The 15,000-nt window shown below is 41.5% G+C and overlaps 2 protein-coding genes and 1 long non-coding RNA gene across 3 annotated transcripts in view; all 3 read left to right on the forward strand.

The window, feature by feature from the left end:
- The first annotated feature begins 203 nt into the window (after positions 1–203).
- On the forward strand, positions 204–1,054 carry LOC117807083 (transcriptional regulator Myc-A-like). Its single transcript, XM_034676140.1, has 2 exons — positions 204–511; positions 803–1,054. Exons 1-2 carry the CDS (start codon positions 205–207, stop codon positions 1,021–1,023), a joined length of 528 nt encoding a protein of 175 aa, XP_034532031.1. The 5' UTR covers position 204; the 3' UTR covers positions 1,024–1,054.
- LOC117807082 (zinc finger protein 436-like) lies at positions 915–10,827 on the forward strand. Its single transcript, XM_034676138.1, has 5 exons — positions 915–995; positions 1,197–1,294; positions 5,492–5,724; positions 9,235–9,317; positions 9,414–10,827. The coding sequence occupies exons 2-5, from the start codon at positions 1,207–1,209 to the stop codon at positions 10,744–10,746; spliced, it is 1,737 nt and encodes a 578-aa protein (XP_034532029.1). The 5' UTR covers positions 915–995; positions 1,197–1,206; the 3' UTR covers positions 10,747–10,827.
- A 3,788-nt stretch (positions 10,828–14,615) lies between these two features.
- The window catches only part of LOC117807253, a 16,684-nt gene continuing 16,299 nt past the window's right edge, over positions 14,616–15,000 (forward strand). The window contains exon 1 of the long non-coding RNA XR_004629932.1: positions 14,616–14,676. This is a non-coding gene — a long non-coding RNA (uncharacterized LOC117807253). The remainder of the gene's footprint in view (positions 14,677–15,000) is intronic.

A 15,000-nucleotide genomic window follows, 5' to 3' on the forward strand; every position in this document is an offset into this window, starting at 1 on the left:
CATGTTATCTCCTTCACTGTAGGATTTATCCATGCACTATATGAACCCTTCTTCATTTTTCTCTTAAATTCATTGAATCCACAGGGTGGTCATTTTTCCGGACAGCTCCAGCGGTCCGTGAACGTTACAGGCGCAGGGAGACCCGGAACCTTTCACTCCGCGTGCGTTTCAGTCGGACCTTATATCCTGGAGCACATCACAAACATGGAGGGAGTCAACATGGTGTATGTTTCCTCAGGAGACTCTGAGGACTGTAAACCCTTTAAATCAGAGATCCTGAGAGGGTTCATCACAGAGAGGCTGAGCACCGCGACCAGGGACATCCTAGCGGTCCTGGAGAGGACCGTGTCCGGGTACGAGGAGCAGGCGGCGGGGCTGAGGAGGGAGATAGACCGGCAGAGGAGCCAGCTGGAGGAGGTCCTGCAGCCTGGGGTCCTGCAGCCTCGGGTCCTGCAGCCTGGGGTCCTGCAGCCTCGGGTCCTGCAGCCTCGGGTCTCTCTCTGTGGGTCAGGTGGGTGAGACTATGAAGTGAACTTTGATAGAAAGGGAAGTTTAAAATAAAACAGAAACATTTTAAAAGTGTATATATTCTATCTGATATTAGACTATATTACTCTATTTCCTTAGACAGTGAATCTGACTGCTTCTTGTCCTCAAAGGCCACCGTAGCCTCTACTATGAGAGGGGGTGAGCAAGGGAGCCAATGTGTCAGTCTAGAATCTGATATTGCAAAGTAGTTCCATTTCTACGCACTGCCCCTTTAAAATGTAAAATCCTCTCCTCTTCTGTGCTTTTGTTTCAGACGGGGCGGACTTGAAAACGTACGACATCTTGGTCCACGCTGATGAAGACGAGGATGACCATGTGGAAGAGGTGGAGGAGGAGGAGGAGGAGGAGGAGGAGGAGGAGGAGGAGTCTGCTGATGAAGACCAGGAGGACATCAGTCTGGGTCTCTTTGACACGAGGGATCCAGATTATCAGATCCAGAATACAAGGTTCAAATATGACGTGACATCACCGTGACTCCACCATGCTACACACACTTTAGACTAGTACATGAAGGTACACACACACACACACACACACACACACACACACACACACACACACACACACAAACACACACTGAGACAAGTAGAGGTTTGATTCCTGCTCTGTAGAGACTGAGAAGTTTGTCTCATCCTCCTTCCTTACAGAGGTTCACGTATGAAGAGGCGGCGCAGGAAGAGTGACGACGTGAGCCTCAGAGTCTGTCTGTTACAGGACGCCAACGCCAACATACTCAAGAAAGGCGGTAAGATGGCAACGACAGGAGGAGCGACCCTGTTAACTGGAGACTCTCAGCCGGATGCATCTCTCATAAACGTTGACAAAAAAAAATTTACAAAGAAAATTTTTAAAAAATTAATTTTGAAAAAAACATACAAATTTGAAAAATACATTTTTGAAAAAATAAAGTTTTTACAAAAAAAAAGTGAAAAAAAAAATTTTGACAAAAAAAATTTGACAAAAAAAAATTTGACAAAATTTTTTTTGACAAAAAAATTTTTTGACAAAAAATAATTTGACAAAAAATAATTTGACAAAAAATAATTTGACAAAAAAGTTGATCCACACACAGCCTGTCGAAAAAAATAATTTTCCTCAAATTTGAAATTTTGCTCCAAAAGCAGAAAAACCTGCGCCTGCGGTTAAAAACATGGAAAAAGCAAAGAATGAATCAACACGTGAGAGGAGATAAGCGCGAGTAGCAAAGACGTTTCAACACGGCTTTAAAATCCTTTTGAACTCAAAAAGACGTGATCGCAGAGATCGACCGGTGTTTTGGTTTAAACGGCGACCCTGTTAACTGGAGACTCTCAGCCGGATGCATCCCTCATAAACGTCTTTAGACCATCATTAAATATCTGATGAGGATATTTTGAAATCTTAATAAAAACTAAACTAGTTTGCATTCCCAGGAACTCCCTCTGTGTTTCAACAGCTGTGTAAACTCCACAAACACTGACACGTTCAGCTGAAGGTCTCCAGTTTACAGGGTCACTTTTAAAACCGGAACACCGGGAGGAGAGACGCATTCACGGTGGGCTGAGAGAAGACTACTGTTACAAGCTGCTAAATCAAGAGAATCACAGCTTCTTCTTTTGAAAAGTACACACACATACAAAAAAGATAGAACAAATAAAAACTAATGAAAGAAAGAGAAATCAAGAGAATCACAGATGGAAAAAAAACAATGACTGTGAATGGTTTTTGGAAAACTTTGAAAGAAAAAAATTTGAAAAAATAAATTAAAAAAAAAAAAATTGACAAAAAAAGCTGACAATTTTTTTTTTAATTTTAAAAAAATTAAAAATAAAGAACATTTTGACAAAAAAAAATGACTTTTTTTTTTTTTTTTTTTACAAAAAAGTTGACCCTGTTGAAAAAATAAATTTTCCTTAAACTTGAAATTGTGCAGAAAAACAAGAAAAAAAGTGAAAATTTTGTGTCTGTGGTTAAAAACATGGAAAAATCAATGAATGAATCAACAGAAACACGTTCAGCTGAAGGTCTTCAGTTTACAGGGTCACTTTTAAAAGCGGAACACCGGGAGGAAAGACGCATTCACGGTGGGCTGAGAGAAGACTACTGTTACAAGCTGCTAAATCAAGAGAATCACAGCTTCTTCTTTTGAAAAGTACACACACATACAAACAAGATAGAACAAATAAAAACTAATGAAAGAAAGAGAAATCAAGTGACGGATGGAAGAAAAAAAAACAATGACTGTGAATGGTTTTTGGAAAACTTTGAAAGAAAAAAATTTGAAAAAAGAAATTGAAAAAAAAAAATTGACAAAAAAAACTGACAATTTTTTTTTTTAATTTTAAAAAAATTAAAAATAAAGAACATTTTGACAAAAAAAAATGACTTTTTTTTTTTTTTTTTTTACAAAAAAGTTGACCCTGTTGAAAAAATAAATTTTCCTTAAACTTGAAATTGTGCAGAAAAACAAGAAAAAAAGTGAAAATGTTGTGCCTGTGGTTAAAAACATGGAAAAATCAATGAATGAATCAACAGAAACACGTTCAGCTGAAGGTCTCCAGTTTACAGGGTCACTTTTAAAAGCGGAACACCGGGAGGAGAGACGCATTCACGGTGGGCTGAGAGAAGACTACTGTTACAAGCTGCTAAATCAAGAGAATCACAGCTTCTTCTTTTGAAAAGTACACACACATACAAAAAAGATAAAACAAATAAAAACTAATGAAAGAAAGAGAAATCAAGAGAATCACAGCTTCTTCTTTTGAAAAGAACACACACATACAAAAAAGATAGAACAAATAAAAACTAATGAAAGAAAGAGAAATCAAGAGAATCACAGATGGAAAAAAAACAATGACTGTGAAAGGTTTTTGGAAAAAATTGAAAAAAAAAAATTGAAAAAAAAAAAACTGACAAAAAATTTGACAAAAAAAACTGACAAAAAAAATTGAAAATTATAAATAAATTAAAAAATAAAGAAAATGTTGACAAAAAAAATTGGCTTTTTTTTTTTTTTTACAAAAAAGTTGACCCTGTTGAAAAAATAAATTTTCCTTAAACTTGAAATTGTGCAGAAAAACAAGAAAAAAAGTGAAAATTTTGTGCCTGTGGTTAAAAACATGGAAAAAGCAATGAATGAATCAACACAAACACGTTCAGCTGAAGGTCTCCAGTTTACAGGGTCACTTTTAAAAGCGGAACACCGGGAGGAGAGACGCGTTCACGGTGGGCTGAGAGAAGACTACTGTTACAAGCTGCTAAATCAAGAGAATCACAGCTTCTTCTTTTGAAAAGTACACACACATACAAACAAGATAGAACAAATAAAAACTAATGAAAGAAAGAGAAATCAAGTGACGGATGGAAGAAAAAAAAACAATGACTGTGAATGGTTTTTGGAAAACTTTGAAAGAAAAAACTTTGAAAAAAGAAATTGAAAAAAAAAAATTGACAAAAAAAACTGACAATTTTTTTTTTTAATTTTAAAAAAATTAAAAATAAAGAACATTTTGACAAAAAAAAATGACTTTTTTTTTTTTTTTTTTTACAAAAAGTTGACCCTGTTGAAAAAATAAATTTTCCTTAAACTTGAAATTGTGCAGAAAAACAAGAAAAAAAAGTGAAAATGTTGTGCCTGTGGTTAAAAACATGGAAAAATCAATGAATGAATCAACAGAAACACGTTCAGCTGAAGGTCTCCAGTTTACAGGGTCACTTTTAAAAGCGGAACACCGGGAGGAGAGACGCATTCACGGTGGGCTGAGAGAAGACTACTGTTACAAGCTGCTAAATCAAGAGAATCACAGCTTCTTCTTTTGAAAAGTACACACACATACAAAAAAGATAAAACAAATAAAAACTAATGAAAGAAAGAGAAATCAAGAGAATCACAGCTTCTTCTTTTGAAAAGAACACACACATACAAAAAAGATAGAACAAATAAAAACTAATGAAAGAAAGAGAAATCAAGAGAATCACAGATGGAAAAAAAACAATGACTGTGAAAGGTTTTTGGAAAAAATTGAAAAAAAAAAATTGAAAAAAAAAAAACTGACAAAAAATTTGACAAAAAAAAACTGACAAAAAAAAATTGAAAATTATAAATAAATTAAAAATAAAGAAAATTTTGACAAAAAAAATTGGCTTTTTTTTTTTTTTTACAAAAAAGTTGACCCTGTTGAAAAAATAAATTTTCCTTAAACTTGAAATTGTGCAGAAAAACAAGAAAAAAAGTGAAAATTTTGTGCCTGTGGTTAAAAACATGGAAAAAGCAATGAATGAATCAACACAAACACGTTCAGCTGAAGGTCTCCAGTTTACAGGGTCACTTTTAAAAGCGGAACACCGGGAGGAGAGACGCGTTCACGGTGGGCTGAGAGAAGACTACTGTTACAAGCTGCTAAATCAAGAGAATCACAGCTTCTTCTTTTGAAAAGTACACACACATACAAACAAGATAGAACAAATAAAAACTAATGAAAGAAAGAGAAATCAAGAGAATCACAGCTTCTTCTTTTGAAAAGTACACACACATACAAAAAAGATAGAACAAATAAAAACTAATGAAAGAAAGAGAAATCAAGAGAATCACAGATGTGTGTGATGATCAGACACGTTCAGCATTGCAGGCCCCGCCCCCCCCCGAAAGTCCTGGGATCTTTGAAAAGTACTACCCCCCTAGCAGGGGCTTTTTAGGGGTAAAGTCCCTCTGGTCGAAAAACGCCTTTAGTTCAGGGGAAAGTAGGTCTGGGGACTAAAAGACCCCGGAACTCTTGGTCCAAATGCATACATGTAATAAGACCCAGAGTCAGAGTCCAGGAAGAGGCCCGTTCTTTTGTTTCCTCCAGGCCGACAGCCAGATCAGAAAACCTGGACACAAGCTGAATCCCTGGGTTGTGTTGCCATGACGATATGAAATATAAATAAAGTCTTTACTTGAATTAATCGTCGATGTTTGTTTCAGTGTTGAAGTCACCGATGCAGGAGGTGAGGTGTCCTCGAGGCCTTCAGGAGGCAGAGTTCCTGGACCTCCTCAGGTCCTCCTTCCCCCAGTTGACCGAGCAGTTTGATGCTTTCACAACCGACACCACCAGGAAACTGAAACCACTTCACCTGGAGACCATGACACCTGAGAAGATCCAGGGGGCCATCAAATCCAGAGGGAGAGGAAGGTCAGCTCTGTACGTCCGAGTCAAGGTAGAACGATCTCTTTCTGGAAGCGTCTTTCACCTTCGAACGTGAAGGTCTTTGATTTAAAACTCAACTTAGAGGTGGGCGATATGACCTAAAATTCATATCGCGGTATAAATTGGATCCCTTCACGGTAACGGTATATATCACGATATAAACTCAAGTGTACAAATTATAATGAAAGTTCTGAATTGATTATATAGTACCTTAGCAAAGCTAAATTGATTTAAAAAAAAGTAAAATAACAACAAAAAGAAACAAAAACAGCCATAATGTAATTTTGAGAATATTTATTGTGCAATCTCAAAACTCAAAATTAAAACTCAGCACTCTATGGTGCAAAATAGTACACACGAACAAATAACATTGGTAATATTTCAAATAAAAACAGTACAACAGGCTGCTAGTAAAAATAGTGAACATTTTCTCAACAACAATCGCTCACTTCTTAAAGAACACAAAGATAAAGTGGATATTGTAAACAGTACTTCAAGTAAAAGAGGTTTTCTATAAAATGCAAATGGCAAAAACAGTTACAAGGTTGCCAACAAAAATGTATCACTGCAAGAACACAATAATAAATAAGATTGTAAAAAGCACCTCAAACACAACAGATTATTTTCTGTAATGAAAACAGTGCAAAAGTAACCAAACACCAATTTTTCTACATCTTAATGAACACAAAAATAAAATAAATGCTCAAAATAACACTACTTCAAGTACAACAGGCTTTTGTTTTACAGTGCAAATGTGTCACTCAACACCAAATCTCTCAAGTTACAGATATTTTTTGAGAAAGAAATACTGAAAATACACTTGGCATCTTTTCAGTTAAGAAAAAAACAGCATATTTTAAATTAAAATCAAGCTGCAAACACAAACACTTAGCTTTGGTTTTTACTCTAGTTCACTTGCTTCCCATCCTCTTTTACAGATTGTTAGCCAGGAACACAAGCTTGTCCACAGTCTCTGGCTTTAACACAGACCGGCGACATGTGACAATGTTGCCACCAGTGCTAAATGCCTTCTCTGATGGGGCACTGGTGGCAGGGATGCAGAGATATTTCTTTGCCAGGCTTGCCACCCTTGGGAAATTAGCCTGGTGCAGCCTCCACCACTCTAGTGGGTTAGCTTCTCCATCAACCTCCAGTGACTGCAGGTAACTTTTTATCTCCACTTCAATGGCATCTCTGTCCGAGAGAGCAGCTGGGTCAGGCTGAGTGGATGCTTTTTTGAAAAAACTGCCCAGACTCCGTTTCACCTTCTTAGGTTCTCTTTCCTCAGCTCCACCAGCAGCTGCCATGCTTGTTTGTGGGGGTGACTCTGTGGCAGATGAAGCTTGCATCTCAAGCAGTGCCTGAATTTCCGCTGCTGCTCTGGTCTTGATGTATTCCCTTCTGTCATCAGCTATATATGTGTCTTTGAACCGTGGATCGACAAATGATGCCATATCCAGCAGGTCATTGGTAGCAGGGTCAGAGTACTTCTCATTAAGATACTGGAGGACAGCCGTCTTCATGTGTTTTGTCAGATCTGTGTCATCTTCAGAATGAAGAAGAACTGTGTTGTTTAGCAGATGAAGCACAGGTTTGAGGTATGATACACTGACATATTCTTCCCCAGACAGTGCATCTGTGAACTCCAAGAGGGGGCTGAGGGTCTTGCTTATAGACTCCCAAACATCAATGTCCTGCCAAGTAGGTACCAGATGTCTGGTCTTTTTATCTGCTCTCAGGACCTGTGATATGGCCTTCTCCTGTTCAAGAACCCGCTCTATCATCTGTTGGCGTGACCCCCACCTTGTTGGTGTTTCAGTGATGAGCCGGTGAGGAGGCAGGTGTAGCTCAGCCTGGGCAGTGGCCAATTCTCTCTTTCTTTTCCATGTATTCGAAAAGGCACTCACAATCCTTTTACACACACCAATTGCGCGCTCCACACGAGGATCCTTCACACTTCTCTCTGTGAACAAAGTTATAAGTTGTTATTACTTTAGTTTCCTCCACAGAGCATCAGGTATCTCTACCAACAAAACCTAAAAATACTATACAGTAATCTGATAACAGATTAGTTAAATAAAATCAAAATAATTTTTTTAACCATGGAGGCGTGCAATTTAAAATGATCATTATCAGTGTCCATATTATCAGGCTACATTTAATTCAATGTATTCATTTATTTCCACATAACTAAAAGAAGGTACAAAATATAGTATAGTTCTGTAATTAAGTTATGTGAAATGGGACACCCTATGAAGCTGATGGGCTATTTTAGAGGGGCATGGACTCAAAATAAATAATACATCCAGCAAATAGCACAATCAATATAATACACAATGATAACAGCTTTGTTGCACGTATGCAATCTCTGTATACTCAATCTGGTGGAGTAAGCACATTAAAAAATAAATAAATAAAAATAAATAAAAGGTATTATTATTAAAATAGCTTATAATGTTACATTGTTACAAAGAGAAGTTTTAACTTACCAATGGCGAGATGGAGCCTGTGACCAAAGCACTGCAGCCTTTTCCAGTCGTTCAGAGTCACTGCCTTCACCACATTTGCGCCGTTGTCTGTGGTTATGCACACTTGAGATTCTTCCCTGAGACCCCATGACTCCAGCGCGTCCTTCAATCCCTCCGCTATTGCTTCACCCGTATGGTCCTCAGGGAAGTATGAAGTCTGTAAGCACCGGCTGGCCAGTTCCCACTCATCAGTTAAGAAATGGATTGTGAGGCTGATATAAGGCTCCATGGTGCGACTCGACCACAAGTCCGTAGTAGTTGCAAAATACTTTAACTCACGGAGGTCTTGTTCAACTTTCTCTCGGAGCTGGCCGTACAGTTTGGGCATTTCTGTTTCGTTAAAGTACTTGCGGCTCGGCACTACGTATCGTGGATCAAGGGTTTTAATCATGTCTTTAAACCCGCTGCGCTCCACTGTTTGGAACGGGACCATGTCTTTGCACAAGTGTACCGTAATGGCTTTTGTAATGTCAGTCCAACGCTTACTCTTTTTGTCATAGGGGGTACTCTTTGAAAAAGCTTGCGCAATAGAGGTCTGCGTTTGGGTAGTAGGGCAAACTTTTTTCTTCCCACCTGTGTTCAGCGAGTGACCGGGCGTTTGAGTGGAGCGCATCCTCTGGCTCTCTCCATACTCGAGGACATGTTTTGTTTTTAGATGGTAAAACAAATTGCTTGTGTTACCTTTGCTTGCAGGCACTGTCACTCGACAAATCTTGCAAATTACATTTTTCTGCTCACTATCCGACTTTTGAAATCCGAACCAAGTCCAAATCACTGACGTAGCACCGTTTTTTTTTAACCAGCTCCTCCTGCTCCGTGGTCTCTGTGCCTGAAGCCATTTTTCCACTGAGGCAGGTACGATGACGTCATCAATAAGAGTTATCGCGATTGGTCGGTAGAGTCCAAATCTCTACCGTAGGCCATATTTATATCGTTTATACCGTCTACCGCAAATACCGCGCACCCCTAACTCAACTGTTGAATTGTTTCAGGCGGCGAAGGAGTCCCAGAGGAGCGCTTTAAGAAGAGAGGACGCCAACGATGACACGAGAGAGGAAACAGAGGAACACGGAGGGTGAGGCAAACCAGACTCCTTCAACATACATGACACGCAAACGTTTGAGTCACGCCGACAAGACGAGTGTTTGAATAAACCGCTTTGTTCCTTCAGTCCTGCAGAGAGAGCGGAGAGACCACAACAACACACGGACACAGAGGAGGAACATCCAGGAACATCTGAAGATGAAGAGTGGAAACCAGACAAGGATGATGAGGAGATACAAAGGATGAAACCCAAACTGGACTCCTCAGAAACCATGAACCAGAACAACTCAGGAAGACGACCGAGGGACTTCAGCGCCTGCTCTGACAGAGAGAGTGACGGTGACGGAGGAGATGAAGAGTGGAGACCAGGGGAAGATGAGGATGAGATGGAGGACAGGATAAATAAACCACACTCATCAGGAGAGAACAGCGGCGCTCCTCTGTCCTGCAGAGTCTGCCAAGCCCTGAAGGGGTCCACCAGCATGCTCATCAAACACTCCTGGAGTCACGTGGAGGATCCAGAGAGACTCTGTGGCGTGTGTGGAGAACCTTCAGAGTCTCCAGAGGAGCTGAGGAGTCACCTGAACACTCACAGGAGAACACACAGCTGTGACGTGTGCGGGAAGAACTTCCTCACCGTGGTCGGTCTACAGGAACACGCCACCGTGCACGGGATGGAGAAACGGTTCAGGTGTGAGGTCTGCGGTAAGGCGTACGCTTCAAAGAACACTCTGAAGAGCCACCAGTGGGAACACGTGGAGGACAAACCTCATAGATGTGACGTCTGTCATCAGTCCTTTGCTTTCAAACAGCAGCTGAGGATCCACAGCAGGACGCACACGGGGGAGAAACCGTACACCTGTGACCTCTGCGGGAAGTCCGTCTCTAATCTACGGTCTTTGTCCCGACACAAGCTGACTCACTCTGGGGAGAAACGCTACAGCTGTCGGGACTGTGGGAAGAGGTTCGTGAGTCTTGGAGGACTCAAACAACACGAGACCATTCACACGGACCGGGACAGAACACACCTCTGTGAGATCTGCTGCAAAGCCTTCCACAAGCGAGCTCAGTTAAACGTTCACATGGCGTCACACGGGGACAAGAAGTTCATGTGTGATATATGCGGGAAGGGAGTGTCCCAGAAGAGCAAGCTGAAGGCACACATGAGGATCCACACCGGGGAGAAACCGTACGGGTGCTCTGACTGTGGGAAAAGATTTAACAGCAGCAGTTATCTGACAGAACACAAGTTAGTCCACTCAGGCGTCAAGTCACACGTCTGCAGTGTGTGTGGGAAAACCTGGTCCCTCAGGAAGTTCCTGAAAGTCCACATGAGGACTCACAACGGAGAGAGACCGTACAAGTGCTCCATCTGTGACAAAGGCTTCACTCAGAACCACTGTCTGAAGACTCACATGAAGAGCCACCAGGGGGCAGCAGAGGACGGACTGATGGACTAACACCAACAATACTAATGTTATTCTGACTCTGTAGTGGAAGTCACTGCATTAACAATAAAAATGTACAAGTGTGTACAGAAAGTGGCCCCTCTCCCTGCATTTCAGCAGAAGGAGCTGGCCATGCCCACCTCTGAAAACTGATTGGCCACCCTGAAATTCTTGAACATGATTGGCTGTTTGTCATGTCAGAGGCATTACTTATATTCAGATCAGCTGTTGTGTTTCAGCGAGCTGCAGAGACAGGAGTTTCTGTGGATTTGAATATTGTTTTTGTTGATGCTTTGACTTTTTAAACAATCATCTTCATTTTGAGTCCTTAAAGAGTTCAGCAGATTGAAATGTTCACACTCTGTCGAGTCACATTTTTAAAGGTGACATATCATGCAAAATGTTCTTTTTAATGCTTCTCTCCCTGAAATCTGTGTCCCTGTCTACAAACCCCCTGAAAAGTAAAAGACTCCATTCTGCCCCTGTTCTGATTTCTCCACCTTTCTGTAAATGTGTGCTGAAACCAGCCGTTTCAGTTTTCAGTGTTTTTCATACGTCACAACGCCATCCGGTCTGTAACAGGAAGTCAGAGCTCGGAGCTTGTTCAGCCCATAGACTGTATAAAATACAACTCAACCCCTCCTCTGTTTTTCATTCCCTGCACACGTGTGCTAACAAGGAGCTTAGGAGGGAGGCATGCTAGTTGTAGGCTGTCTTAATAGAAGAAGAAGCAGAAGAAACATATATATACATACAATGCACACACATGCACTTTGGGAGAGATGTCAGAGTGAGGATGCTGCCATCAACCAGCGCACCCCAAGCAGTTGGGGGTTCAGTGCCTTGCTCAAGGGCACCTCAGCAGTGAACAAGCACCTCTCCAGCCACCAGTCCACTTGCCAAATTTCGTCCACACTGGGACTAGAACTTGCAACCCTTTGGTTCCCAAGTCAAGTCCCTATGGACTGAGCTACTGCCGCCCAATAAACACAAAGGTCGCTTTGACTCCCCCCGTCTGCAGATTTGAAGATCTAGTGGAGGATTTTTAGTTTTCATGGAAAAGCGCTAGCGCTAGTTAGCATAGCCACATAGCTACATGTTGGTAGCTGTGTACCAAGACACACGTCGACATGCTGACAAATAAAACAACAAGAAACACTAAATCTGTGACCAATGGTTCAGAAAGGTCCTGCTGCAGGCGCCTCTCCGTCAGGATCAGATTCTGGATCAGATTCAGAGGGTTGAAGTAACGCGGGTCTGTGAGCAGCCGTGTATATTCAGCCAACATGTAACCATTAGATCAACGTGCCGGACAGCCGAGGCCACACCCACTTCTTCCTGAGGGGGCGTGGTCAGAGAGCTCATTCTCATTTAAAGGCACAGACACAGAAAACAGCCTGTTCTGAGCAGGCCTGAAAAAGAGGGGTTTACAGGCAGACCAGAATCTGATTTCAAAGTGTTTTTATGAGCAATAAACTTTAAAGACATGTTTTGGGGACCTCTTAGACCAATATATGTTGATGAAAAAAGCGTGATATGTCACCTTTAATGTTAATGTTAGAAATCTACAAAAATGTAACATTTGTTAAATTATTATATAAAAAGAAGTGAAAGTAGATGTGATTATTGGAGGTAACCCTCCTAGGTTTGGGGTAAGCCCCTAATGTTTCCCACGCCTGGCCAACCCTTCAACAGTCAGTGCCCCAGCTTGGCAACCCAAGTCAAAACTGTTTGGCTCCGCCCCTGGATCAGGTCCTCTGAGGAATCAGAAATGATAATCAAAGTTATTGTTGCATATAACATTTTCTTTTTATATATAATTGTGCATCAAATAAAGAGCATTTCTGGACACCTTATTTTTGTTTAAAAATCATTCTCTTTATATGGAAGTTATGGAGAGCGATGAAAAGGTGACTTTATGGTGTTAAAGGTGACGCAATAAAAAATGTGGGTGCACCTAAAAAAAAACAGTAAGGCGCACCAGTGCAACCAATGCAAAAAGTTAGTCTGGAGCCCTGAGATGGGTGACGTCATGGAGACTACGTCTGTTAATTACAGTCGATGTCATAAACTCATGCAAAGGTTTTTATTTTTGGATGTGGAGAAGAACAATCAAGTCCCCAGGCTCTGCTGAATGTTTCTTTCAGTGTTTTAGTGCAGATAATGTTGCCTGTAAAAATGAGCAGGCAGATATGAAAAGATAACTGATGAAAGACTTCAACTTTTGAACTTCAGAACTTTCTTCTTCTCTAAAAGCTCTTGAGCAATGAAAGGTCATGTCCCCCTGAATAGTTGGTTGTCATGGTGAGTTTGTCTACAAGGTCATGTTGGAGGAAATACAAAGCAACACTAGTTTACATGTCAGCTGCGTTCCAGGCCGGCGATCATCTCCGTCAGGCACAGAGGTCGTATTAATGCTGTTGGGTTAGTTATCAGTTAACCATGTCACCATCAACCTGTTCACACAGGATCAGTTTGACCTGGGAACCTCTGATATAACACTGATGTAATAACTGCAGAGGATATCTGTGTTTTTGATCCAAATCGACCATGTCCTTCAAGGAAATATTCTGTGGCAATTCTACGTCAACTGGGAAGAGCAATGCAGATTTTAAAAAGGATGAAACACTTTTACAGATGTGGAGACAAATTTACATTTTAAAAAACAAAGTGACATTAGCAGAACACTTTTACCAACACCAAAACAAATTAACATTTAAAGCTGCTGTGAGGAACTTTTGACTTATTTCAATTTTGGGCCCCCCTTGTGGACAAAGTGTGACCTCTTATCTCTTGTTCTGTACATGCAAAAGTAGTGTTTTCAACAAAAAACTCCCCCTGCTGTCTTTTAAAAGCCAGATTTATCACTCAATGTGATTATTTGCCATGAAACAGCCAAATGTCAATCATGTGGTCTGACACCTACCCCCTCTGAGTGGTTTAAGGCATTAAAAATGACAACAGAGAAGGTATCAGTGTTGTTGTTCATGGTCTTGTTGGCTTTTGAAGGTCATAAAGAGGCATTAGTGTTGGTTTCAGTCTGTTTCTCAACTGGTTAAAAACTCCTCATAGGGCCTTTAAGAAACAAATTTACAAAAATCTGAAACAGAACTTCTAGGCGCAGCCAAGTGGCGGAGGGTTTCCGGTTCGGTGGCCTCGGGATTCCATCTCTGCTCTTTGCAGATGATGTCGTCCTGTTGGCTTCATTGAACGGTGACCTCCAGCTCGCACTGGGACGGTTTGCAGCTGAGTGTGAAGCAGCGGGGATGAGGATCAGCACCTCTAAGTCGAAAGCCATGGTGCTGAGTTGGAATTTAAGGGTGGCTTGCCCTCTCTGGGTCGGAGGGGAGTCTTTGCCCCAGGCGGAGGAGTTTAAGTATCTCGGGGTCTTGTCGCGGCGTTGAAGAGAGAGCTGAGCCAGAAGCCAAAGCTCTCAATTTACCGGTCAATCCACGTTCCAACCCTCAACTATGGTCACGAGCTGTGGGTAGTGACCGAAAGAACCAGATCCCGAAATGAGCTTCCTCTGCAGGGTGTCTGGGCTCAGCCTTAGAGAGAGGGTCAGGAGCTCAGACTCAAAGCAGAGCCGCTGCTCCTCTGGATCAAGAGGAGCCAGATGAGGTGGTTCGGGCATCTGATCAGGATGCCTCCCGGACGTCTCCCTGGGGAGGTGTTTCGGGCATGTCCGTCTGGGAGGAGGCCACGGGGAAGACCCAGGACACGCTGGAGAGACTATATCTCTCAGCTGGCGCCTCGGTATCCTTCCAGAAGAGCTGGTGGAAGTAGACGGGGAGAGGAGTGTCTGGGCTTCCCTACTGAGGCTGCTGCCCCCGAGACCCGGACCCGGATAAGCAGAGGAAGATGCAAAATTAAAAGCTTCAAGCATTGAAAAAACGTCTCTGTGTGTGTGACATGTCATGTGTTCATGAAATATGTCCTGAGGTTATCCTCTTGTCTTGTCTATAAGGTAACAGAGCAGCACTTCTCAGAAGATTAGAGTGTGTTCATGTGAAGCATTATTTGGTCTCACAAGAGTTCAGAGTTCAGACACTGGAACTTGGGTAACTGCATAAACTCATGTCTGAATCTATCATTTAAAACACTTCAAATATTGTGTGTAGTAGAAGCAAGCTTTCCTGGTAGTGTTCATCCACATTAACTCCAGAGCCTCTTCTCACAGACGGTGTATGAGAGGTGGATGCAGCCTCTTGGTTTCTAAAGTTGAATCAGTGTTGAGGTGGCTTTAATCTGCATTCTTTGTAAAGG

This window comes from Notolabrus celidotus, chromosome 23 (assembly GCF_009762535.1).
Source record: "Notolabrus celidotus isolate fNotCel1 chromosome 23, fNotCel1.pri, whole genome shotgun sequence".
Lineage (NCBI taxonomy): Eukaryota > Metazoa > Chordata > Actinopteri > Labriformes > Labridae > Notolabrus > Notolabrus celidotus.

What these genes read in the sequence shown, in the direction of transcription:
- LOC117807082 (XM_034676138.1), top strand. Translation starts at nt 1,207, where the DNA reads ATGAAGAGGCGGCGCAGGAAGAGTGACGACGTGAGCCTCAGAGTCTGT. An exon ending in CAACATACTCAAGAAAGGCG is followed by an intron (nt 1,295 to 5,491) that starts GTAAGATGGCAA and finishes TGTTTGTTTCAG; the next exon opens with TGTTGAAGTCACCGATGCAG. An exon ending in CTCTGTACGTCCGAGTCAAG is followed by an intron (nt 5,725 to 9,234) that starts GTAGAACGATCT and finishes GAATTGTTTCAG; the next exon opens with GCGGCGAAGGAGTCCCAGAG.
- LOC117807083 (XM_034676140.1), top strand. Translation starts at nt 205, where the DNA reads ATGGAGGGAGTCAACATGGTGTATGTTTCCTCAGGAGACTCTGAGGAC. An exon ending in GGTCTCTCTCTGTGGGTCAG is followed by an intron (nt 512 to 802) that starts GTGGGTGAGACT and finishes CTTTTGTTTCAG; the next exon opens with ACGGGGCGGACTTGAAAACG.